The sequence below is a fragment of the Balaenoptera physalus genome, assembly GCF_965194825.1.
Source record: "Balaenoptera physalus genome assembly, chromosome: 3".
Taxonomy (NCBI): domain Eukaryota; kingdom Metazoa; phylum Chordata; class Mammalia; order Artiodactyla; family Balaenopteridae; genus Balaenoptera; species Balaenoptera physalus.
The window spans coordinates 21703956-21731741 of NC_138890.1; the positions used below are offsets into that span (position 1 = coordinate 21703956).

The following is a 27786-nucleotide window of genomic DNA, read 5'->3' on the forward strand; positions in this document are numbered from 1 at the left end:
AGGGATATTCCTTTTTTCATTACTGGTACTGGTAGTTTGTTTCATCTCTCATTTTTAATTTATCATTCTTGCTAGAGGTTTATCAATGTTACTGATCTTTTCAAAAGAAATCTTTTAGTTTGATTTTCTCTATTGTCTTTCTGTTATTGATGTCATTGATTTCCACTCTAATATTTATTATTTCCTTCCTTCTGTTTGTTTGGAGTTATTTTGTATGTATTTCTTTGTTCAGTTTCTTGAGGTATGAGCTTACATGACTGATTTGAGGCCTTTCTTATATATAAGCACTAAGTGCAATATATTTCCCTCTAAGCACTGCTTTAGCTGTGTCCCAAAGATTTTGATATGTTGTATTTTCATTTTAAATCAGTATAATACATTAAAAATTTTCCTTTAAGATTTCTCCTTTGACCCATACATTATTTAGACATGTGTTAATTTCCAAGTGTTTGGGTATTTTCCTGTTATCTTTGTGTTATTGATTTCTAGTTTGATTCCATTATGGTCAGAGGGCATAATTTTTATGATTTCAATTTTTAAAACATCTATAAGGTTTGTTTAATGACTCAAGATGTCGTCTATCTTGGTGAATGTCCCATGTGTGATAGAACAGATGTTACTGGGTGGAGTGCCAACTATCTTTTTAAAGTTTTAATCCAGGTCTTGGCCTAATGATATACTAACTAAGAATAAGGAGAAGAGTGGCTCTGCTCTCTCATGCTAAGAAAGAAACTTTTTAGTTTTCAAATAAGTAGGACCAAACTTTGGAACCTTGGGAAATTTAAAAGTTGCATTAGACCATCGGAGTCCAAAGGATTATAGAGCAGAAGATCCTCCCTTTACACACCAGAGTTCGTGAAATCTCACGCAACTCAAGATCAACTCATCCCCAAGACAGTAAGTACAGTATAGGCACATCTTACTTGGGGATTTGGTTCCAAAGTAGGCCAATAAGACAAGAATAGTGCCTATTCAAAATTACTCTTGCAGAGAAGCCAGCATAAAGGGGTTACCACTGGCTAACACTGGGTCAATTTGAACATCAAATAAATAGTAGTTGAACAAATGATGCTGCAGCAATTGGACATCCATAGGCAAAAATATGAACCTCAACCTAAATCTCAGACCTTATATCAAAATTAACTCAAAACAGATTATAGAGTTAAATATAAAATGTAAAACTATAAAACTTTTAGAAAAAAATAAGAGAAAATCTTTGGGCTCTAGGGCCAGGCAAAGAGTTTTTAGACAGCACCAAAAACACTACTTATAAAAGAAAAAAATGAGTAAATAAGACCTAATCAAAATTTAAAACATCTGCTCTGTGAAAGCCTGTGTGAAGAGGATGAAAAGACATGTTATAGACTGGGAGAAAATATCTGCAAATCACAGACCCAACAAAGAAATCGTAACTAGAATATATAAAGAACTCTCACAACTCAACAGTTAAAAAAAAAAATTCAAGTAGAAAATGGGTTAGATATGAACAGACATTTCACTGAAGAAGATAGACAGATGGCAAATAAGCACATGGAAAGATATTCAACATCATTAGCCATTAGGGAAATTCAAATTAAAATCTCAATGAGATGTCACTATATAACAGAATGACTAAAATAAAAATAGTGAAAACACCAAATCCTGGTGAGGATGCAGAGAAACTGGATCACTCATACATTGCCAGTGGAACTGTTTTTTAAAAAAATGAAACAAACAACTACCATAGTACCAGCAATCACACTCCTGGACATTTATACTAAAAAACTGAAAAATTCTTCATATAAAAACATGTACATGCATGTTCATAGCAGCTTTACTTGTAACAGCTAAAAACTGCAATTATCCCCAATGTCCTTCAACAGATGCCTGGTTACACAGACTGGAATATACATACAGTGGAATACTATTCTACAAAACGGAATGAACTATTGATACACATAATAACTTGGATGAATCTTCCAAGAATCATGATGAGTGAAAAAGCTAATCCCCAATAGTTACATACTACATTATCCTATTTAAATAACATTTTGAAAGGATAAATTTTAAATGAAGGTCAGATTAGTGGTTGCCAGGGTTTAGGGATGTGAGTGGGGTGATGGTGGGGGGGGGAAGGTGAATGGGGTTATAGAAGGGCAATATGAGGGATCCTTGTGGTATTGGGTTGGTTTAATATCTTGATTGTGGTAGTAAATACAAGAACCTACAAAGGTTATAAATCTATAGAACTTAATACACACAAACACACAAATGAATATAAGTAAAACTGGGGAAATCTCAATAATATAAGCAAATTGTATCAATATCCAGGATGTGATATTACACTATAATTTTGCAAACTGCTACCATTGAAGAAAACTAGGCAAAGTGTACAAGGGATCTCCCTGTATTATTTTTTACAACTGTTTGTGAATCTGTAATTATCTCAATAAAAACAAAGAGTAGTAGAAATTATTTAACCAACTGAATAAAATAGAAATCTATTAATTCATACTAATGATAGGTAGACAGGGTGATGGGAAAGAGAAGGAAATATTCTTCTTTATAGTAGAATGCCAACTAGTATAATTAGGAAATATAATGCAATCAGGAAATATAATCACTATTTTACAACCATCATGGTAAGAATTGATTTAGGCAAGAAACATCAATGTATGCTAAAACTAAAGTATAGCAATTTCATGAGGATTAGAACACTTAATAGTCTCAGAGTGTCACCCTACAAATTTCTTACTAATCGAGAGAAAGATAGCACCTTTAAAGTAGAGAAATCTGGCTGATTCTACGTCAGTGAAGTGATCAATGTTAGCATCACCAATAATGAAACAAACTACCTAATGTTCCTCCTGATGAGATGCACTGAGAACATTACTTCTGTTTATCAAAACACCAGAAAGTTGTAAGACAAGTCACAAATTAGAAGGTTGTTGGCAGTGACTGGTTTGGGAATACGATATAAAGATGAAAATGGCTAATTAAAGCCACATGCAATAACACTGCTTAGTTGTATAAACATAAGATTGAGGTAAAAAGAAAGGCAAAAGAGAATAACATGCAATATGATTCTGTGATATTGGGATCTAATAAGAAATATATATTTGGTTTTTGTCTCTGGTTCCTGATTCAGAGTTCCTAAAACCCTTGTAGTTTCCTTAGTGACAAAAGAGGAGCATCTTCGTTATTCATAATAAGCCCCTTTCAACCATATCTGAGTTTGTTAATGACATGACTGATGGCTGAAAGCCCCTAGGTATTTCAGGATTGGGGCTAGTTGCTAGAGGAACCAACCATGTGATTAGAGGGTTAGAATTTTCAGCCCCACTTCCTCAGTGTCTGGGGAGGGGAGAGGAACTCAAGATTGAGGTAATCACCAATGGCTAGTGATTTAATCAGTCACACCCACTGTCATGGAGCCTCCATAAAAATCCCAAACAACAGGGTTTGGAGAGTTTCTGAGTTGGTGAACACATCCATGTGCGAGGAGGGTGGTGTACCCTAGACTGCATGGGGACAGAAGCTCCTGCACTTGAGACGCTTCTGAACTTTGCCCTCTGTACTTCTTCATCTGGCTGTTCATTTACATCCTTTATAATAAACTGGTAACAGTAAGTAAAGTGTTTCCCTGAGTTCTGTGAGCCATTATAGCAAATTATCAAACCTTAGAAGGGGGTGGTGGGAATCCCTGATTTGTAGACAAGTTGGAAAGAAGTGAAGGTAACTTGCACTACATGCAATTGGCATCTGAAGAGGGGGGCAGTCTTGTAAAACTGAGCCCTTAACCTGTGGGTTCTGTGATGACTCCAGGTAGTGTCAGAATTGAATGAAATTGTGGGACACCCAGTTGGTATCCAGAGAGTTGGAGAATTATCCCCCAATAAACATATTTGAATAAAAATTTAAAAGTCCCTGGAATAAACTTACTGGGAAATGTCAAGACCTATATTAAGAAAACTTAGATTGTCATATATATAGTCTGTTATATATGACCCTCATGGTAACCACAAAGCAAAAACCTAGTATATACACAAAAGATAATATGAAAGGAATCTAAGCATAACACTAAAGAAAGTCATCAGACAACAGGGGAAGAGAGCAAAAGAAAGAACAGAGAAGAACTACAAAACTGCCAGAAAACAATTAACAAAATGGTAATAAGTACATACCTATCAATAATTAAATGTAAATGGGCTAAATTCTCCAATCAAAAGATATAGAGGGGCTTCCCTGGTGGAGCAGTGGTTGGGAGTCTGCCTGCCAATGCGGGGGACAGGGGTTCGAGCCCTGGTCTGGGAGGATCCCACATGCCGCGGAGCAACTGGGCCCGTGAGCCACAACTGCTGAGCCTGTGCGTCTGGAGCCCGTGCTCCGCAACGGGAGAGGCTGCGACGGTGAGAGGCCCGCGCACCGCGATGAGGAGTGGCCCCCGCTTGCCGCAGCTGGGGAGAGCCCTCGTGCAGAAACGAAGACCAAACACAGTCAAAAATAAATAAATTAATTAAAAAAAAAAAGATATAGAGTGGCTGAGTGGATTAAAAAAAAAAAAACAAGACCCATCTATATGTTGCCTATAAGACTTACTTCAGATGTAAGGGCACATACTGACTAAAATTGAAGGGATGGAAAAAAGATGTTCCATGCAAATGGAAACCAAAAGAAAGCTGGGGTAACTGTACTTATATCAGACGAAATAAACTTTAAAACAAAGACAAAGAAGGGCATTACATAATGATAAAGTGGTCAATCCAACCAGAGAATATAACATTTGTAAATATTTATGTACCCAACATAGGAGCGCCTAAATATATAAAGCAAACATTAACAGATGTAATGGGAGAAACTGACAGCAATGAAAAAAATTGTGATATACTTTAATACCCCACTTACATCAATGGATAAATCATTCAGACAGAAAATCAATATGGAAACATTGGCCTTAATAGACACACTAGACCAGATTAACTTAATAGATATAAACAGAACATTCCAGCCAAAAGCAACAGAATATACATTCTTCTCATATGCATATGGAACATTCTCCAGGATAGACCATATTTAACAAAATAAAGTCTCAATAAATTTAAGAAGACTGAAATCACATCAAGCATCTTTTCCAACAACAATGGTATGAAATAAAAAATTAATTACAAGAAGAAAACTGGAAAAATCACAAATACATGGAGATTAAACAACATGCTACTGAACAGCCAATGGGTAAACAAAGACATCAAAAGATAAATTAAAAAATACCTTGAGACAAATGAAAATGGAAATACAACTTACCAAAATCTACGGGATGCAGCAAAAGAAGTTTTAAGAAGGAAGTTGATAGTGATACAGGCCTACCTCAAGAAACAAGAAAAATCTCAAAGACACAATTTAATTTTACACCTAAAGGAACTAGAAAAAGAAGAAATGAATCCTAAAGTTAGGAGAAGGAAGGAAATAAAGATCAGAGTAGATAGAAATGAAATAAAGACTAAAAAGACAACAGAAAAGATCAATGAAACTAAGAGTTGATTCTTCGAAAAGATAAACAAAATTGACAAACCTTTAGCTAGACTCACCAAGAAAAAAATAGAAAGGGCTCAAATAAATAAAATCAGAAATGAAAGAGAAGTTACAACTGATATCACAGAAATACACAGGATCATAAAAGACTACTAAGAGCAATTATATGCTAAAAAATTGGACAACCTAGAAGAAATGGATAAACTCCTAGAAACATACAATCTTCCAAGACTGTATCATGAAAAAATAAAAAATCTGAATTGACAGATTACTAATAATGAGATTGAATCAGTAGTCAAAAACTGCCCCTCACCCCAAACAAAAGTCCAGGGCTATGGCTTCTTTGGTGAATTCTATCAAATATTTAAATAAGATTTAATACCTATCCTTCTCAAACTCTTCCAAAAAACGGAAGAGGAAGGAATTCTTCCAAACTCATTTTACAAGGTGAGAATGGCCTTGATACCAAAACCAGACAAGAATACCACAAAAAAAGAAAATTTCAGGCCAATATCACTGATGAACATAGATGCAGAAATCCTAGCAAACCGAATCCAATGATACATTAAAAGGATCATACACCATGATCAAGTGGGATTTAGTCTAGGAATGCAAGGATGGTTCACCATCCACAATTCAATTAACATGATATACCACATTAACAAAGGATAAAAATCATATGATTATATCGATAGTTGCAGAAAAAGCATTTGACAAAATTCAGCATCCATTTATGACAAAAACTCTCAATAAAGTGGGTAGAGATGGAAACATACCTCAACATAGTAAAGGCCATATATGATAAGGCCACAGCTCACATCATACTCAATGGTGAAAAGCTGAAAGCTTTTCCTCTAAGATCAGGAATAAGACAAGGATGTTCACTCTTGTCACTTTTATTTCACATAGTATTGGAAGTCCTAGCCAGAGCAATTAGGCAAGATGCAGAAATAAATGGCAGTATTTGTGGACAATATATTATATAAAGTGTGATAACTCCACCAAAAAACTGTAAGAACTAATAAATTCAGTAAAGTTGCAGAGTACAAAATAAATATACAAAAATCTGTTGTATTTCTACACACTAACAATGAACTATCAAAAAAGAAATTAAGAAAACAATCCCATTTACAATTGTATCAAAAAGAATAAAATACCTACGAATAAATTTAACCAAGGAGGTAAAAGACCTATACACTGAAAACTATAAGACACTGATGAAAGAAACTGAAGAAAACACAAATGAATGGAAAGATGTTTCATGCTCATGGTTTGGAACAATTAATATTGTTAAAATGCCCATATTACCCAAAGCAATCTACAGATTCAATGCAATCCCCATCAAAATCCCGATGGCACATTTCACAGAAACAGAACAAAGAATCCTAAAATTTGTATGGAACCACAAAAGACCCCAAACAGCCAAAGCAGTCTTAAGAAAGAAGAACAAAGCTGAAGGCATTGCACTCCCTGATTTCAAACTCAGTATGATTTTGGCATAAAAACAGACACATGGATCAATTAAAAAAACAGAGATCCCAGAAACAAACCCACACACATATGGTCAATTAATTTATGAAAGGAGGTAAGACTATACAATGGGGAAGGGACAGTCTCTTTAATAAATGGTGCTAGGAAAACTAGACAGCCACAAGCAAAAGAATGAAACTAGACTATTGATACTATCTTACACCATACACAGAAATTAACTCAAAATGGATTAGAGACCTGAATGTAAGACTCGAAACCACAGAACTCCTAGAAGAAAACATAGGTGGTAAGCTCCTTGACATTGGTCTTGGTGATTATTTTTGTATCTGATTCCAAAAGCAAAGGCAACAAAAGCAAAAATAAACAAGTGGGACTACATCAAACTAAAAAGCTTCTGCACAGCAAAGGAAACCACCAGCAAAATGAAAAGGCAACCTACTGAGTGAGAGAAAATATTTGCAAATCATGCATCTGATAAAAGAGTAATATCCAAAATATATAAAGAACTCATACAACTCAATAACAAAAAACCAAATATCTGATTAAGAAATCAACAGAGGACCTAAATAGACATTTTCCCAAAGAAGACATATAGATGGCCAACAGACACATGAAAAGATGCTCAACATCACTAATAATCAGGGAAATGCAAATCAAAACCACAATGAACTATTACCTCATGCCTGTTACAGTGGCTCTTATCAAAAAGACAGGAGATAACAAGGGTTGGCAAGGATGTGGAGAAAAGGGCACCCTTGTGCACTGTTAGTGGGAATGTAAATTAGTACAGTTGCTATGGAAAACAGTATGGAAGTTCTCCCCAAAATTAAAAATAGAACTAACATGTGATCCATCCAGCAATTCTACTTCTGGGTATTTATCTGAAGAAAATGAAAACACTAATTTGAAAAGATATATGCACCACTATGTTCACTGTAGCATTAGTTGCAATAGCCAAGAAATGGAAACAACCTAAGTGTCCATTGATGGATGACCAGATAAATATGTAGTGTGTGTGTGTGCGTGTGTACAGTATATATATAAATACATATATATATATATATATATACAATAGAATACTACTCAGCCATAAAAAAGTATGAAATTTTGCCATTTGTGACAACATGGATGGACCTAGAGGGTATCATGTTAAGTGAAATAAGTCAGACAGAGAAAGACAAATACCATATGATTTCACTTATATGTGGAATCTAAAAAGAAAAACAAACACACGATACGAAATTCACAGGTACAGAGAACAGAATGGTGTTTGCCAGGAGGGTGAGGGTGGGCAAAATGGGTGAACAGGGTCAAGAGGTATAAACTTCCACTTATAAAATAAGTTATGGGGATGTAATGTTTAGCATAGTAATTATATCAATAATATTTTATAACATATTATTATATGTTATATAATATTAATAATTATATTATAATTATAATGTATATAATATCAATAATATTGCAGTGCATATTTGAAAGCTGCCAAGAGAGTAAATCTTAAAAAAATTTTCATCACGAGAAAGAAATTTTCTTTGTAACTCTATATGGTGAATGATGGTAACTAGATTTAATATGGAGGTCATTTTGCAGTGTATACAAATACTGAATCATTATGTTGTACACCTGAAACTAATATAATGGTATATGTCAATTATACCTCAATAAAAAAATGATGAGGATTTTTAGAAAATGTGACATGACACTAAAGTTCATTGATAATGTGTGAAACTTTGATTAAAAATTAAAAACTTTGTTAATTAACTAGATGGGAGGAATCCTTTCACAATGCATACGCATACCAAATCACCACGACATACACTTTAAAAATCTTACAAGTTTGTCAATTATACATCAATAAAGCTAAAATTTAAAATAAATAACTTAAAAAAAAAGAGAAATGTGACAAAACCCAGAAAAACTCTGGAAAATAATGAGCTGGGGACTAACACTACCCTAATTTTCATTGTATACCATTCTCTAGTATTTGAATTTTTTGGACTGGTACATGTAAGTTTTTTTTTTTTTTTAATTAATAAACTTTACTTTTTAGAGTGGTTTTAGGTTCACAGAAAAATTGATCAGAAAGTACAGAGTGTTCCCATATATCCCCTCTCCCCACATATGCACAACTTCCCCCAATATCAGCATCATGGTGGTATATTAGTTACAACTGATGAACCTACACTGACACATTATCAACACCCAAAGCCCATAGTTTACATAAGGGTTTACTCTTGGTGCTGTACATTTTATGGGTTTTGACAAATGTATAATGACATGTATCTACCATTGTAGTATCATACAGAATAGTTTCACTGCCTGAAAAATCCTGTGCTTTGCTTATTCAGTTCTCCCTCTCCATTAACCCCTGGCAACCAGTAATCTTCACTGTCTCCACAGTTTTCACTTTTCCAGAATGTCGTATTGTTGGAATCATACAGTATGTAGTCTTTTCAGATTACGTATTACTAAGTGAAAAAAGCCATTGAAGTTTCCTCCAAGTATTTTCATGGCTTGATTGATAGCTTCTTTCTTTTTAGTGCTGAATAATATTCCACTGTCTGGATGTACCACAGTTTACTTATCCATTCACTTATTGAAGGACATCTTAGTTGCTTCCAAGTTTCGGCAATTATGAATGAAGCTGATATAAACATCTGTATTCGGTTTTCTGTGTGGACATAAGTTACAATTCATTTGAGTAAATACCAAGGAGCACAATTTCCAAGGAGCACAATTGCTGGTTTTTATGGTAAGAACACATTTAGTTTTGTAAAAAACTGCCAAATTGTCTTCCAGATTTGCTGTACCATTTTGCATTCCCACCAGTAATGAGTGAGAATTCCATTATTCCACATCCTCACCAGCATTTGGTGTTGTCAGTGTTTTGTATTGGGTAGTCTAAAATCCAAATGCAGTAATATTTCATTGTTATTTTAATTTGCAATTCTCTAATGGCATACGATGTTGAACATCTTTTCATACACTTATTTGCCATCTGTATACCTTCTTTGATGACGTGTCTGTTCATGTCCTTTGTCCATTTTTTAATCAGGTTGTTTGTTTTCTTATTGTTGAGTTTGAAGAATTCTTTGCATATTTTCAAAGCAGTCCTTTATCAGATGTGTATTTTGCAATATTTTCTTCCAGTCTGTGGCTTATCTTCTCATTCTCTTGTCTTTCACAGAGAAGTTTTTAGTAGTAGTGAAGTCCAGCTTAGCAATTATTTCTTCCATAGATCATGTCCTTGGTGTTGTATCTAAAACATCACTGCCAAACCCAAAGTCATCTAGGTTTTCTCCTATGCTATCTTCTGAGAATTTTACAGTTTTGCATCTTATGTTTAGGTCTATGATCCATTTTGAGTTAATTTTTATGAAAGTTGTAAGGTCTGTGTCTAGATTCATTTGTTTGCATGTGAATGTCCAGTTGTTCCAGCACCATTTGTTGAAAAGACTATCTTTTGCTCCACTGTATTACTTTAGCTCTTTTGTCAAAGATCAGTTGACTACAGTAATGTGGGTCTATTTCTGGGCTTTTTATTCTGTTCCACTGATCTATTTGTCTATTCTTACATCAATACCACACTGTTTTGATTACTGTAGTTTGTAGTAAGTCTTGAAGTCAGGTAGTGGCAGTTCTACCTGGCAGTGGCACTTTGTTCTTCTCCTTCAATATTCAGTTGGCTATTGCTTCTCCATATAAACCTTAATCAGTTTACTGATATCCACAAAATAACTTGCTAGGATCTTGATTGTGAGTGCATTGAATCTATAGATCCGGTTCATAAGAACTGACATCTTGACAATATTGAGTCTTCCTTTCTATGAACATGGAATATATCTCCATTTATTTATTTCTTCTTTGAAATATTTTATCAGTTTTATAGTTCTCCTCATATAGATCTTATACATGTTTTATGAGATTTATACTTAAGTATTTCATTTTTTTAGGTTTTAATGTAAATGGTAATGTTTTTAATTTCAAATTCCACTTGTTCACTGCTGGTATACAGGAAAATGACTAACTTTTGTAAACTGACCTTGCATCCTACAGTCTTACTATTATCGCTTATTAGTTTTTGTTGTTGTTGTTGTTAATTCTTTTGGATTTTTTCCTACATAGGTGATTATGACATCTGTGAGTAAAGACAATTTTATTTCTTCTTTCCTAATCTGTATACTTTTTCTTGTCTAATAGCGTTAGTTAGGACTTCCTGTACAATGCTGAAAAGCACTGGTGAGAGAGGATGTCCTTGCCTTGTTCCTGATCTTAGTGGGAAAATTTTAAGTTTCTTACCTTTAAGTATGAGAGGTTTTTTGTAGCTGTTCTTTATCAAGGTGAGGAAGTTTCCCCTTTAATCCTAGTTTGCTGAGGTTTTTTTTCTTCTTCTTTTTTTTATCATGAATAGGTGTTGGATTTTGTCAGACGGTTTTTCTGCATCTACTAATATGATCATATGATCATATGAAGAAAAAATTTCTTCTTTAGCCTGTTGATGTGGTGGATGACATTAGTTGGTTTTCAAATATTGAGCCAGATTTGCATACCTGGAATAAATTCCTCTTGGTCGTGGTGTATAATTCTTTTCATACATTGTTGGATTCAATTGCTAATATTTTGTTAAGGGTTTTTGCATCTATGTTCAATGAGAGCTACTAGTCTGTAGTTTTCTTTTCTTGTAATGTCTTTGTCTGGTTTTAGGGTATTAGGGTAACGCTGGCCTCAGAGAATGAGTTAGGAAGTATTCCCCTATCCCCTACAGAAGCTTCTATCTTCTGTAGAGAACTGGTATAATGTTCTAAATGTTTAGAAATGTTTAGTGGAATATACCAGTGAACCCATCTGGGCCTGGTGTTTTCTGATTTTGAAGGTTATTAATTATTGATTCAATTTCTTTAATAGATATAGGTCTATTCAGATACTCTATTCATATATCTTTTATAACAAAAATTTTAAAGTTTAATAAGTGTTGGTTATCCCCAAATTACCCTATAAATTTAATAAATTCCAAACAAAATTCCAATGGTATTTTTTAAAGGAATGAATAAGATGATTCAAACATTCTTTTGAAAGAGGAAAGGCTCAAGGATAACTTAACGGGAAAATAAAAGACAAATAAGGAGGCTTTGCACTACCAAATATCAAGACAACTTCAGAGCTACAGTAATTAAAATATGTAGAAAATAGGCCCCAAATTATCTGGAAACTTAGTTTACGACACAGGTAGTTTTACACATAATTGGGTAGATCATTCAATAGTATTAAATGAGTTAACTCATTATTTGAGAAGAGTTTTTCCTTTCAGCAAAATTCTAGACAATTGAAAAGGTAGACCATTACATTTGGCACAAATCTAAGAATTCTGATAATATCCAGGTTTGCCAAAGTATAAGAAAACAGGTATTCTTAAACACTGTCCACATAAGAATATATATTACATCCTTTTTGAAGTATAATTTGGTGGTTATATATCAACTAGTGATCTTAGTTGCAAGCAAAAAAAAAAAAAAAATCAACTGACTAACTTAAGCACAACAGGAATTGATTAAGAATAATGGGTAGCTCCTAGAATCTAGAGGAGAACCTGAGAACCAAGTTTGGAGTCTACACAACCAAAACTGATGCTCTAAACCATAGTGCACAACTGAATATGCCATTATCACTGTCAGTGGGCACAAACACCACAGCTTCCGTGGCCAGCTATACCCTGTACCCTACTGCTACATGTAACTGCCATTGCTGCTGCTGTCTCACCAAAATGGAGTCTACCTTACCCTGCTTTTTCCCATCACCAGCTTCCAATTCAAAGTTTGGAATAAGTACTTCTGACTGGTATAATCTAGGTTCTATGTCCAAGCATTAGGTGCAAGGGAGCCTGGGCATGTGAGTACCCGGCATTTCAGCTTTTTTTTTTAGGAGGAAATAGACTGTATCTCCAAAGGTGGGAGTTTTACAAACATAGTTCTGGGTTTCAGACACTAGGATCGCACAAAGAATGACATTATGTCCACAACAGTGGTATACATTAAAATTATAAATACTTATTACTCTTTACTCCAGAATTCCATTGTAAGGAACTTGTCCTAATAACATATTCTTATGACCATGCAAGAGAGTTCATCACATCATAGTCTGTAATAGCAAAAAAATTAAAATCAATAAGGGACTGGTTCAGAAAGAGAAAAACAAATACCGTATGCTAACACATATATATGGAATCTAAAAAAAAAAAAAAAAAGTTCTAAAGAACCTAGGGGCAGGATAGGAATAAAGACACAGATGTAGAGAATGGACTTGAGGACGTGGGGAGGGGGAAGGATAAGCTGGGACGAAGTCACAGAGTGGCATGGACTTATATATATTACCAAATGTAAAATAGCTAGCTAGTGGGAAGCAGCCGCATAGCACAGGGAGATCAGCTCGGTGCTTTGTGACCACCTAGAGGGGTGTGATAGGGAGGGTGGGAGGGAGACGCAAGAGGGAGGAGATACGGGGGTATATGTATATGTATAGATGATTCACTTTGTTATACAGCAGAAACTAACATAACATTGTAAAGCAATTATACTCCAATAAAGATGTTAAAATAAATAAATAAATAAATAAAAAATAAGGGGTTGGTTAAATAAATTATGGCAGTTTTTATATGAGAATAACATGCAGCTGATAAAATATTTATTGAATGAATACTCACTGTGTGCCAGGAACCACATTATGCACTGGGAATACCATGGTAAACAAAGTGGACAATAGTCTGAATGAGGTACCAGTATTTTTTTTAAATGCCTAAAATATATTAAGTGGTTTAAAAAATTAGTATGACTCCACTGGGAAAAAAATCAGACATTTAGGTATGTTTATGTACATACACAGAGAAAACTATTAGTTATCTTTGGAGAGCAGGAATGGACAGGGGTACATTCTTTCTGATGGCCTGAGTTTTTTGCCTCTTTAAAATTTTAAAATAATTTTTATAATTTAAGATGGGGAAATTTTATTTTTTATATGACACAAATTGTATACCTTAAAAAAAAACCCCGAGAACCCATTGGAGACGATAGGGTTTCCTTCTGGAGTGAAGAAAATGTTCTAAAATCTAAAACAGTGGTGATTGTTAAACTACTCGGAATTTTATGGGCGAATTTTATGTATGGTATGGAATTATATCTTAATAAAGCTGTTAAGGGGGAACGGGGCAAGTGATCTGCAGGCTTACATGGGAGCCGACCTTGATTTAAGATCCAAATTATCAATAGTTTGACATCTGATGTTTTAAATTAAAAATGTAGGTGAATTTTGCCTTCTACTCTAAAACATATCCATAGTTTTAGTTCCAAAAATCTTTATAAAAAATTAGCTTGGGATGGAAGCCATTATTTATCCCCTGGCTCTCCCATCACAGAGGGTATTTTGACATAACTTATCTCAGGAGGAAAGGATTCCTTAGAAAACCAATAATAAGAATTCTGTTTCTCCCTGAATAAATAATTAATCAGCACCTACTATGTTTGAGGCACTAAGTATGTGGCTGTGTCCAGCAGGGAACTTGCAATTTTTGGGAGAAGGGGTTGAGAAAGAGAAAGTGATTTAAAAAGTATTTTTAAAGTACATGATAGAGTTTAAAGAATAATTTTTGGATTAAAAAACACTGGTGAGTCTATTCTGATAAAAACACACATTTGAAAAATAGAATTATACTTTGCAATTTGCTTTTTTCCACTTAACTATTTCCAGCAGCCCCAGGGGATGTTCCTTTGGAAACATGGTGAGAGGTTTGCAAGTTCACCCCAGGATTTTCAAGACTGACACTAGTGGTGGTAAATCTGCTCTATCAGTTAGCACCTGGTTGAACCTACCTCAGTTTCCTCATCTACCAAATAGGGATAATAATAGTACCTACACCTCATAGGGTTCCAGTGAAGATTACATGAGTTAATCCATGCAAAGCACTTAACATGGTGCCTGGCATAAATATCAGCTTTTCTTACTATGTGATGCTCACCATGATTAACATGGTCAGCTCTATGTACCAAACAGTCACTCTGAATCAAAACACCGGCTCCTTGATGAGAAAGGCACAGGACCCAAACAAAGAAAGTCTTAAAGTTTTATTACTGCCAGGAAGGAAACCCTGTAAAATTAAAGTTAAACTGTGTTTCCAATTAGGAAGACAATACTATTAAGATATTAATCTCCTTTAATTAACTTATAAATCTAATGTAGCAGTTCTGAACCAGTGGTACTTTTGCCCCCCACAGGAGACATTTAGCAATACGTGGAGACATTTCTGGTAGTCACAAGTGAAGGGGCTGCTGCTACTGGCTGGCATCTAGTGGGTGGAGACCAAAGATGCTACTAAACATTCCACAGTGCACGGGACAGCTTCCCACAACAAAGAATCATCTGGCCCAAAGAAACCCTGATCTAATGCAATCCTTGATAAGATGATTCTAAAATTCACTTGGAGGACTAAATGGTCACAACAGACATGAAATTTTGGGGGAAAAAAAGTAAGAAGAGGTATTTGCTCGAGTAGATGCCAAAAAAAATATCAAACCACAAAAATAAGACAGTCAAATTCTGACATTGAGAATACACAAATCAATGAAACATAAAAGAAAACCCAGAAATAGATCCAAGTGCTTAAAATAATCTGGTATAAATAATGTGCTTCAGATAAATGGAGAAAAATAATTATTTAAGAAATGATTCCCAGACAAATGATTAAAATCATATATTATAAATTCTAATATCCAGAATGTTTCCCTCATACATCTGCAATCAGGATGCATCTAATAGTATATACACTTCATGCGGTAGTTTCTTTTTTCTTGAAAAGCCGTTCTTAAACTGACAGCAAGTCTTAGATTCAGTGTTGTCTTAGAAATAAGGCAATACATATATGGAAAATGGTAAGCATACTTCATGCTATATAAAGCATTTCAGATGAATTAAAGAACTAAATGTTAAAAATGAGATAGTCAACGAACAATAATAAGTAAATAATAGGAAAATAATCTCAGGACAGGAAATATCTTTCTAAACATAAAACAAAGAAAAAAATAAAGAAAAAAGATGCACAAATACACATGTAAAATGTAAAACTTCATTAAATAAAACATCACAAACTACAGATTTCTAAATTTAGTGCAATCCCAATTTTAAAAGTAAAAATTATTTAGAAGTTGACCAAATGATTTTAAAGTTATCTGAAAGAATAAATATGCAAAATTAGCCAGAAAAATTCTAAAAAAGAAGAGCAATGAAAAGTTTCCTCTGCTTCTTATTAAAACAGCATGTAACAAAGTCAGAATACAAAGTCCACAAATAGACACGAAGGTTATTAGTTGATAAAGGTAATATTTCAAACCACTGGGGAAAAAGGACAGATAATTCAATAAATTATGTTGGGACAACTAGCTAACCATCTGGAGAGAAAAATATTAGATTACCATTCTATTCTTTTTTTGAAACTAATTCCAGGTGGATTAATGAAAAAAAATATATTTATAATCTTAGGAGTGAGGAAAGTCTTTCTAAGTATGACAACAAAGACAGAAATCATAAAGGAAAAGGGTGACAGAATTGACTATGTAAAAATTTAAAACCTCTGTAAAGAAAACCAAAGAAATCAAAAGTGGGGAAAAAATGTAACATGTATAACACAGGGGTAGTTTCCTAGTACAAATTACTACAAACTGGCTGGCTTAAAACAACATCCTCTCACAGTTCTGGAGGCTCAGAAGTCCAAAATCAAGGTGTCTGCAGGACCATGCTCTCTCCAAGGCTCTAGGGGAGAATCTGTTCTGTGCCCTTCTCTTAGCTTCTGGTGTCATGAATCAGAACACCAATCCTTGGTGTTCCTTGATTTGCAGCTGCATAACTCCCATCATCACACGGTGTTCCTCCTCTGTCTTCACATCTTCTTATAAGGACACTAGTCATATCGGACTAAGGGTCCACCCTACTCTCTATGATCTCATCTTCACTGATTACATCTGCAATGACTCGATTTTCAAATAAGGTCACATTCTGTAGTGGTGATGGGGACTTCAACACATCTTTTTGGAGGACCCAATCCAACCTATAAAAATTCTTTACTATGTGAGTAAAACTGAGAAATTAGTAAACACACAAACAAACAGAAACCCAATAGGATAAGAACAGGCAATTCACACACACACCCTATGTGTGTATGTGTGTGTATATGTATATACATATATACATACATATGGAGAGAGAGAGAGAGATCTCCAATAAACATATGCAAGATGCCCAGCTCTGCTACATGCCGAGCACACACTCTGATCTCCAACCTCACTAGCTGCTCCTCCTCCCCTTGCCTTCCCCTGGGCCAGGCACTGCGGCATGCACTAGGGCTAGATCCTGGATGCTCTTCCTCTTGTAGACTGTCAGCCTAGATGAACTCTTCTAGGTCAATGACTTTACAACCTATGTGCTAATGACACCAAATTAGTCAGGACTTCTCCCCTGGCTTCCAAACTCAGTACAAACCTTATAACTTGCATCTCCAGTTGGCTCTCCCACAGGCATCTTAAATTTAACACCTTTAAAAGAGAACTCTTGAATCTTTCCTCCAACCCTGTTCCTCCCCAAGTCTTCCTCACTTCAATGACTGACACCAACTTGCATCCAGCTGTTCAGGCCAAAACCAGGGCATCATTTTTGATTTCTCCCTTTCCCTCATTAACCACATCCAAGGATCAGGATTTACTTTATAAATGCCTTCCATATCTCTCCAGTCTTCCAGTTGCACCACCTACAAAGCTAATTATATCTGGTCTGGACTACTACTGCAACTTCCAAGACTCATCTCCCTGATCCGCTTTTGTCCCCTTATAGTAAGGTGAAGCTGGTTTGTTTGGGACAGTTTCAGTTTTCACCTGTTGCTTGATACCAGTTCCAGTTAGCAACCCCTTTCATTTGCAAAAGGATCCCCATTTGGATGATAAATTATATGGTCACCTTGCCTTATAGTCTTTTCCTCTCACAGTAGCTAGTCACCTTTTATTTTTTTATTTTTTATTTTTTTTTCACCTTTTAAAAGTGTAAATTAGATCATGTTTTTCCCCTGCTAAGAGGAACTTATCCTAAACAAACAAACAAACAAAGGTACAAAGATTATTTATGAGGAAATTTCTCACTGAGTTGTTTATAATAGACAAAATTTAGAAATGGCAGCATAATATCGATTTATAGGAAAAGAGAAATGTAATTATAAATCTGTACAATGAAATACATTAAAAATATTGGTGATGTGTATTTATTGATGCAGAAAGAGATAAAAAGTATATTAAGAGAAAAGGCAAACTGAAAACAATGAAGTATAGCAAGACTTCATTTTTGCAAAAACATATGGGGATGACACACGGCTATGTATGAGTGCACACTGGTATTTACAAATAAAAGTTTAGGCAGGCATACTTCAAAATGTTAACACTGGTTATTTTTGGATAGCGAGATTAAGGGCAATTAAATTTTCTTCTATATACATTTCTCAATTTTTTGTAATTAGGCCAACCAAAATTATCTGAATATATTCTGCTTTTATAAGTAGGGGGGGAAAAAAAGCAATAAATATTATAAAAAAACACAGACACATTTCATCAACTTACTAAAGACTAAAGCCCAGGTTAAGAGCCAGAAGTTCAGAAACATCAACTTCAGCATTGGAGATGGGTTTCTGATTTCCTGAATTCAAGCAAGTTGTTTCCCCTCAGTCAATATTTGTAAAAAAGAAAAAAAAAATTACAAAACTTGTTTCTTTTATTCCATTGCTTGCCAAGCTTGAGAAACAGCACAAAGTGTAGCAAAAGCTATCATTTATGCTGGCATTTTCCTTGCACTGTTTCATTAAAAACCTTTTAATGGTCCTGCCAGGTAGGTATTAATGTTCTCAAATGCAAAAGCTGAGAGAGATGACAGAACTTGCCAAAGCTCACACAGCTGTTGGGGGCGGGTCGAGGCGGGGGAGTTCCTGATTTAAACAGAGGTTTCTCTGACCTCAGGGCCTTGAGGAAAAGCTGGACAAAGGCGCTTTAGGCTTTATAACCTTGCTCGAGTCTCTCAATGCCTCTGATCTTTTGTGTGGTTATCCTACCACCCTTATCTAACTTGCAAGAAAGGTAAAAGGAGAACCAGCCCGGAGTTTTTAGAAAGGTGGAGTAAGTATCTGGAGAAGCGAGATTTACACTGGGTACTACTCTGGAACTTGCCCTTCATTTCTCTTCAACTCGAAAAGCTCCAAATCAAAATGCATGGTTGGGTGGTCACAAGGGAGGGTAGGGGGGCAGTTTGAGAGTGCCCCTATGTATGTGTGTGAAGGGTCACAACACACGCGACAGACTGGGATAAGGATGACATATGGGCACCTGAAGAAGGAAGCTGACCCAGGATGAGGGAAGATGGACACCACTTGGGAGCAAAGGACAAAGTTAGTAGGAAGGACAAATAAAAGGGGGATTGAGAGAAGGAGGAATAGGAAAGAGGAGGAACTAGGAGGAGATGCAGTTGGGAGTTATTCTGCAGTATTTTTTTCTTCCACCTCTTTTCTTTCTATATTCTTTCCCTTGATTATCTAAGTCACAATTAGACCTTCGATGCTCCTTTCTGTTTAGATGATTACCAAATCTTTCCAGTCCTGACTTTTCTCCAGAGTTCAAACTGAATGCAGCATTCCCTCCACCCCAAGCCTGCTCCTACTGTATTCGCTCTCATCGTCAAACATCCGTCTGAACTGTTCGCTATCCCATTCCGTCAACCATTCTTTCATCCAACAAATATTTATTGTGGATCTAGTATGTCCCCCATACTGTCACAGCACTAGGGACATCCATTCACTTCCCAAGTTGGGTCACTTTTACCTTGAAAATCTTTTGTCTGTCCTCTCATCTAAATTCTTTACTGAAATCTATTGAGAATCCTCTTGCTTGAACCATGGCAACATAGCACTATAAGTTAATTGGTTTTGCATGCCATTTATTCTACAGTGACCTCCTAGATTTAGCACTATACCTGCAGTGGCTCACAGTGGAGGCTTAGGGACTACAAACAATGGGAATGGGACTGGAGAAGCAGAAGCTAGATTTGTCTTGATGAAGTATTTGCAAAGGAAGAAAGGGGTTCACAAATAACATCAGTGTGACAATTCTGTTATTTCTGGGGTGTGGCTTTGGGAGGCTGGGAAGATTGTTGGAAGTCTGATGCTGGGAGTCTCCTGATAGAAAGCCTTGCCCACCTCCCATCCCTTGAGTACTCAATAGCCACTTGTTGATTATATCACCTTCTATGACAGAAGCCGCAAATGTTGTGCTCTCCATCGTACCCCCAGCTCTTAGAACATCAGGCCCATAGTAGGGGTTCAATAAATATCTGTGGAGGATTCTAGAAAGGCAGGGACCATAGATGTTTTATTCACTACCTTAGGAAGAAGGACAAAGAGCCTGAGGGAAAAAGAAATCGTGCAAGATGTTTCCCTCTCTATTCCTTTAGAGCTTGGTAAATGTTTCCTAAGCGAAATAAAACGGCCCTCCTGCACAACTCCAAAATCGGGCCCCTTGCTCGGCTGCCAGGCCCTGGAGCGCGGCCACCATCTGGCCCAGGCCCCAGCTTCCCTCCCTCCCCGCCCGGGCTCCTGTTACCTCCCTGCATACATCTGTACCCACCACAAGCCAAACAATTACACGCTCCCGCGTCCCCGCCCGGAGGTCCGGGACTACCCCTAGGACCCCGTGTGCCCCCGGGCCCCCGGGCGCCACCCCCGCCAAGGCTCGGGGAAGCGCGCGGCCCGACCTGAGACCGCCGCCCGCTGTGGGCTCCTGCACCCCCCGCACCAGGACCTCGTCCATGTGCTCGGTGGCCACTCTCCAGCCTCAGCCCGCTCGGGCTTGAGTGCGGAGCCCGGGAGGCCCGGCCTCCCGATCCGGGCCCGCCGCACTCCTCAGGGTAGAACACGCCGGGAAGGCGGCAAGGCGGGAAGCCGTTGCAGCTGTGAGGCGCCCAGGCGCGGGCGGCGGGGCCGCCGGAGCCAGCGGGCCGGGCCGAGGGTGGCCCGAGCGGAGGCGGCGCTCCGGTCGCGGCGGGGCTCGGGGAGCGGCGGCTCGCTCACTCACCACGGTCCGACGGGGCAGCGCGCCGGTGGTCCTGGACAGGGCCCGGCGGAGCCTCCGCGCCCGGCCCGGGCGGGTCCCCCCGGAGCTCTCGGAGCCGCTGTCGTCCGAGATCACGATGAAGTCCTCCATGGCTGCGGGTCCCGGACGAGCCAGCGCACGGGCGGCCGGCGACCCGGGAGGCGGCAGCGGCGGCGGCGACTTCGGTTCCTGCTGCTGAGGCGGCGGCGGCGGCGACAACCGGGGCCATCACCCCAACGGCCCCGCCCCTTCCCGCCCCGATCCCCGCCCCATCGGCCCCTTCCCGCCCCTACGGAGCCCCGCCCCCTGGCGGCGGGCGGCGGGCGGCGGGCGGCGGGCGGCTAGCGGTTGGGTAAGGGCCGCGGTCACGGTTTTTGGCGGTGGTACTCGTACTCTCTTCCCGGAAAGAGAGAGAGAAAATCAAGTCGCAGCCGGCTTGGGCCGGTGTTGGGGGCGGCCGTGCGGGACGCTGAGGCTGTGAGGGCTTCCCCTGCTGCTTCTGACTCAAGTGTGAAGTGAGGTGTGAACAGGCCTCTCTGATCCAGACGGCCTCGACATACTCACCCGAAGAGCGTCCCTTGAGGGTGGAACCTGGCCTCGGACTGGCGGGGTAGAGGGGGCCCCTACTGACTGAGGGTGGGTGAGCTGGCCTCTGACTGAGTGGGGGGAGAGAGGCCCCACTTCTTTCTGCACACGTGCAAGTACCTTTGTAGGATCAATTCCTAGAAGTGGAATTACTAGGTCGGAGGCGCTGTTTCTGTTCCGATAAATGATGCCAAATTAAATTGTACCAATTTGCGGTTTCACCAACAATATATGTCACTCAGGAATTTAAACTGAGATTTAGAGATTTGTTCAGTTGGTAGCAGGATCAGAGACTGAAAAAAATGCACAAAGAGAAGCGATGAAGGAGCAGACATTATGAATATTTAGATGTTATGAATAAGCAAAAAAGATATACCCAGTGGAGGGAGAAGCCGTAGGTAGTTGGTTGTTGAGCAGGAACGTTAAAATCAGGATAAGATCTGTGTTACAATAAATGGGGTATTGACCAAATCTTGCTGCCCAGGCTCTAGCAATTTGGCAAAATGTATTAACAGAGCCAAAGGAAAATGTGTTTATCGGAAAGGGGATTGGTTCCTAAAGGAACGGTTATCAGGTGCTATCTAACCACTGCTTAGAGCAGCGATTCCCAAACTTTAGTGAGCATCAGAATCACCCAGAAGGCTTGTTAAAACACAGATTGCTGGGCCACACCCCAGGGTTTCTGATTTAGTAGGTTTATGAGGTGGGGCCACCCAGTTTTCATTTCTAACAGGTTCCCGGGTGATGTTGATGCTGCTCTTGTGGGGACCATGCATTGAAAACCTCAGGTCAATGGCCAACAGATTTCAGATGTTCTGGTGGTATGTTTGAAATCATCCTTGTTGTGAAGGGATTCATTAAGTTGTTTGTCTTCACCAAATGCCATTTAACATTTAGTTTATTTAACTTCTTTTTTGGGTTTCTGTGACTCAGCACCTCTGTTACCACTTCTTTTCATTCTCCTTAGCTGACTACTGCTCCTCTTACTCCTTAAATCATGGTGTTCCTCATGACCTTCGCATACTTCTCCCTACACAATCTCAACCATTTCCATGCTTTAACGATAATTTTTTTAAAATTTATTTACAATTTTTTTATTTTTTTGGCTGTGTTGGGTCTTTGTTTCTGTGCGAGGGCTTTCTCTAGTTGCGGCAAGCGGGGACCACTCTTCATCGCGATGCGCGGGCCTCTCACTATTGCGGCCTCTCTTGTTGCGGAGCACAGGCTCCAGACATGCAGGCTCAGTAGTTGTGGCTCACAGGCCTAGTTGCTCCGCGGCATGTGGGATCTTGAACCCGTGTCGCCTGCATTGGCAGGCAGATTCTCAACCACTGCTCCACCAGAGAAGCCCCTAATGATAATTTTTATGCTGGTGACTCCCATATGTTTATCCCCAGCCCAGCCCTGTCCTCAAAGCTCTAGATGTAATGTATCCAAATGTCTGTTGAACCTCATAGGCATCTCAAGTTGAATATGTCCAAAACTGAACTCAACCTCCATCCCCCTACCTGGCCCTCCAAAAATAAAGCCTGCTTCTTCTCTGTGTTCCCTACTTCAGTGACTGGTGGTACTACCAGCCAGCAATTGCACAGCTTTATGCTCTCAACAAATCCTGTCTCTTTTACCCCCTAAATATTTCTTGCACTCCCTTGCTTCTTTTGGTCTCTGCTCTTATGATTCTAGGCAAGCTAAGATCACCTCTAGTCTAGTCAGTAGTCATAGCCTCCTATCCAGTCTTCCTGAATCTATTCTTGTCCTATTTCATTCCTTCCTTCCTCCACACTTAGCCAGAGTACTCTTTAAGAAAGTATGTAATGAACCCCTTCAGTGGCTTCCTACTAACACTATGCCTTCGTGTGCTCAGGTTGCCATAACAAAATACCATCGACTGGTGGCTTAAACAACGGAAATTTATTTTCTAATGGTCCTGGAGGCTGGGAAGTCCAAGATTAAGGTGCTGACCAACTCAGTTCCCAGTGAAGACTCTTTCCTTGGGTTGCAGATTTCTCAGTATATCTTCAAATGGCCTTTCCCCAGTGTGTGCATGCAAGGAGAGGGTGAGGGTGAGGATTAGTGGCCTTCTTATAAGGGCACTAATCCTATCATGAGGATACCCTCATGCTCTCATGCCCTAATTTAATCTGACCTTAATTACCTCCCAAAGACCACATCTCCAGATACCATTACATTGCAGGGTTAGAGTTTCACCATATGAATTTTGGAGGAACACAAACATAACATGCTATGAACTTCTAAATATAAGGACAAATATAAATAATATGTATTTTTGTAGATTATATTAATAAATGTTATTTTATATAGTAAATATATGATATGTTTACATATAGTAAATATATGATTTCACTGTAAGTAAATTTTACCTTAAAAAAAAAGAAATGGTAAAAATTTTTGAGGTTTATGATATGCATGCTATAGTGTTAAGGAGTGAAGTGTAATGAAGTCTGCAAATTACTTTGAAATGCATCAAAAATAAGATGGATAAATGTATAGAAGGATAGATGTGGGTAAAGTAAATATAATAAAAGATTAACATTGTCAAATACATGGTAGTTATATGGGTGTTCACTTTTACCTTTTATGTATATTTAGATGTTTTCATATTATGTTGAGAAAAAAATTAAGAAACAATTATAATTTTACCACTATTTAAAAAAATTAAACAAAAGAGATTATAATGAACCCCGTGTGCCCATCATCCAGCTTCAAGAATTATCAATCTTGTTCTGTTTATATTCCCACGCACTCTCTCACCTCTACCTTCCTGAATTTTTTTTTTTTTTATGATTGTCACACACACACACGCATGCAGGAATGCATGCACGCATGCATGCACATACATCATGACATGAACTTTTCTTGGTCTGGCTTCTTTCTTTTTTTTTTTTTTTATCAGACATCACATTGTTTATTCTGCAAACATTTCAGTTTGTATCTTTAAAAGATAAGGAATCTACATTCAGCAAATTATTGTTGAGCACATATGCTGTACTCAAGGGATACAATAGTAAACAATATAGACATGGTCTCTGATCCATGGTGCTTATAGTTTATGGGGAAGACAATAAACTAGTAAATAATTATAGATTATGATAAGTATATAGCCAGTTTGTGAAGTCTTCACTTGTGAGATATAAATATGAAGCGATTTAATTTGTTTCCCCTATAACCATTACCACTGTCTTTAGAAATTCATTTAACTCTGTTGAACAGATTCCCTTAAGAATATTCTACTCTGGTCCCATAACTGTGCAGTCACTTTCAGTAACTAATACAGTCCCATTCCAAGTATTATGACTTAGGCCTGCCCATTTAAAATCTTTAATCTCTTATTTAATTCATAGCTCTTCCCGTTCTCCTGGTGCAGGTGGACTTGTGGCTACAACAGTTCTTAGTGGAGGGAGTGGTAATGTCACTCCCTTTCTTTCTTCTTGGCTCTGCTCCTAAGTAGGGATGAGGAGGAGGGAGAAAGAATGTTCTCTGCAGGACTGTCCATGAAGAGTTATCTGTTCTTTTTCTTCTGGTTGTTGCTACTTCAGTAACAGTTCTCCCAATGTGTCAGGAGTCCGGATTCCAGCTCTCTTACTTGGAATGGGTACATCGTTGCTCTCTGGGGCCTCCCCTGTGCACTCTCTAATGTAGGAGAGGTCAATCTCAACCCTTTCTCCCAGACATCCCCACCAGTCCCTGCCAGGGGCAGTCTAACATATAGCCTTTTGTTGTTGGGGGATCCTTGTCTGGAGGGGCTTCTTGGGGAGTGCCAGCAAGGGCCTTAAGCCTCAGCCACCTTCTGTGCTCTCCAGTTGACTCACCCATGGAGAATTTACATGCATAACTCAAGGAGGAAGGGAATGCAGGCAGCTCCCATCTTGGTGCTCTTCTCTTAGCACCAACTAGCTCTCTCCTCCCTTCCTTCACCCCTAGGGGCATCAGGGGCTTATGCAGGGAAATAGTTCCGTGACTTTCAGACAAGTTCTCAGCTTGGGGAGTGGAGAGAGGAGTAGTTTACTGCACTTTAAACTTGTGGGAAGGGAATGGGAGAACAAGATGAATGGCCTCCATCCTCTTTAGCTAGAGAGAAGCAATGAACATTACAATAAGTAATGTTCATTCATGGATATATGAACAAATTGGAAAAAAATTCAAATATCTACTTCTGTTGCAGAATTTATGATAAAGTGATTAATATTAGTAACTGACTTTCAAGCACACAAATAGTGATAAGACTTCAGGGGTACAACAGTGTTCTGATTGTATATATCTTTCTCATCAGCCATCCTGCCTGAAACTCAGGAAATATAGGGTCCCTGGTTGTAGAATATGAGTACACTTGAAAAGTTCCTTGTCCTTATCTGGCAACCCAGATGGATGAATACCGCCCCGAAGTTGCCTTTCTTAAAACCGTAAGTAGTGTCACTTATGTCACTTTTCTTGGCTATCCTGTATCTGTCTTGAAATAGGCTGTTTACCCAAGACTTCCAAATTTATGATGATGTCTTTTTCAGAAATTAGTATGTATGTGTATTTTTCTTTTTCCTCTGGATGACTTGTATTATTTTTTCCAGATTTATTGAAATATAATTGACATATAACATTGTGTAAGTTTTAGGTGTACAGTGTGATGTTTTTATATATGTATATATTGGGAAATGTTTACCACAATAAGGTTAGTTAATACATCCTTTATCTCACATAATTACCATTTTGTTGTTGTTGTTATGGTGAGAGCAGTAAAGCAACATTTAAATATATAATACAGTATTATTATCTATAGTCATCATGCTGTACATTAGATCCCTGGAACTTATTCATCTTATAAATGAAAGTTTGTACCCTTTGACCAACGTCTCCCCATTCCCCCCACCAACCCCCAGACCCTGGCAACCACCATTCTACTCTCATTTTCTCTGAGTTTGGTGTTTCTAGATTCCACGTATAAGTGAGATCATATAGTATTTGTCTTTCTCTGTCTGAATTATTTCACTTAGGAAAATGCCCTCAAGGTCTATCCATATGGTCGCAAATGGTAGGATTTCCTTCTTTTTTTATGGTTGAATAATATTTGTGTGTATATTTTTCAAGGTGACACTTCTTCATAGACTTATTCCCCTCAACTCATACATAAATTGGGAGGATAATGCAGTCATTTATGCCTCAAATGGGTACTCTATTTAATGAGTGCCTACTAGGTGCCAGGCACCTTGTTGGGGGCTGGGGATGCAACAGTGAGCAGGACAACCCTGGCCTCTATCCTCACAGAGCTTAGCAGTGAAGAAGGTATCCCTTGCTTGTGAATGAAGAAAACAAATCCTGATCCCTTACTTTCTTCTTCTAAAATAATTTTTAATTAAACATTTATAGTACATGAAAAAAAATGTGCAAATGCAAATCAAAACCACAATGAGATAACATTTCACACCCATACGGTGGCTTATTATTAGAAAAAAAAAAAGGAAAAACAAGTTTTGGCAAGGATGTGGAGAAATTGGAACCCTCATGCATTGCTGGTGGGAATGTAAAATAGTGCAGCTGCTGGGGAGAACAGTTTGGCAGTTCCTCAAAAAGTTAGAATTACCATATGATCCAGCAATTCGACTCCTAGGTATTTTCCCAAAAGGCTTGAGAGCGGGGACTCAAACAGATACTTAGCCACCAATCTTCAGAGCATTATTCATAATAGCCAAAGGTAGAAATCACCCAAGGGTTCATCAGCAGATGAATGGTATATCCACACAATGGAATTCTATTCAGCCTTAAAAAGGATGGAAATTATGACATATGCTACACCATGGATGAAAGTTGAGGAAACTATGCTAAATATAATAAGCCAGTCACAAAGAGACAAATATTTTATGATTTTACTTATGTGAGTTACCTAGAATAGGTAAATTCATAGAGACAGAAAAATAGAATAGAGGTTATCAGGGGTTGGGGGAAGGGAAATGGGGAGTTATTTAATGGGTACAGAGTTTCTATTTGGGATGATGAAAAAGTTCTGGAAGTTGAGAGTGGTGATGGTTGCATAATA

The 27786-nt window shown here is 38.0% G+C and overlaps 1 protein-coding gene across 2 annotated transcripts in view; it reads right to left on the bottom strand.

The window, feature by feature from the left end:
- Positions 1–21386, bottom strand: part of SIMC1 (SUMO interacting motifs containing 1) — a 96455-nt gene extending 75069 nt beyond the window's left edge. The window contains exons 1-2 of one of the 2 annotated variants that reach the window (XM_082456408.1): positions 21138–21386; positions 16350–16421 (exon numbers count right to left, since the gene is read on the bottom strand). In XM_082456408.1, the coding sequence (XP_082312534.1) occupies positions 16350–16421; positions 21138–21266 (201 nt within the window). In that variant the 5' untranslated portion in view covers positions 21267–21386. The remainder of the gene's footprint in view (positions 1–16349; positions 16422–21137) is intronic. The other variant, XM_082456407.1, reaches the window with a different exon arrangement.
- Positions 21387–27786: the final 6400 nt, after the last annotated feature.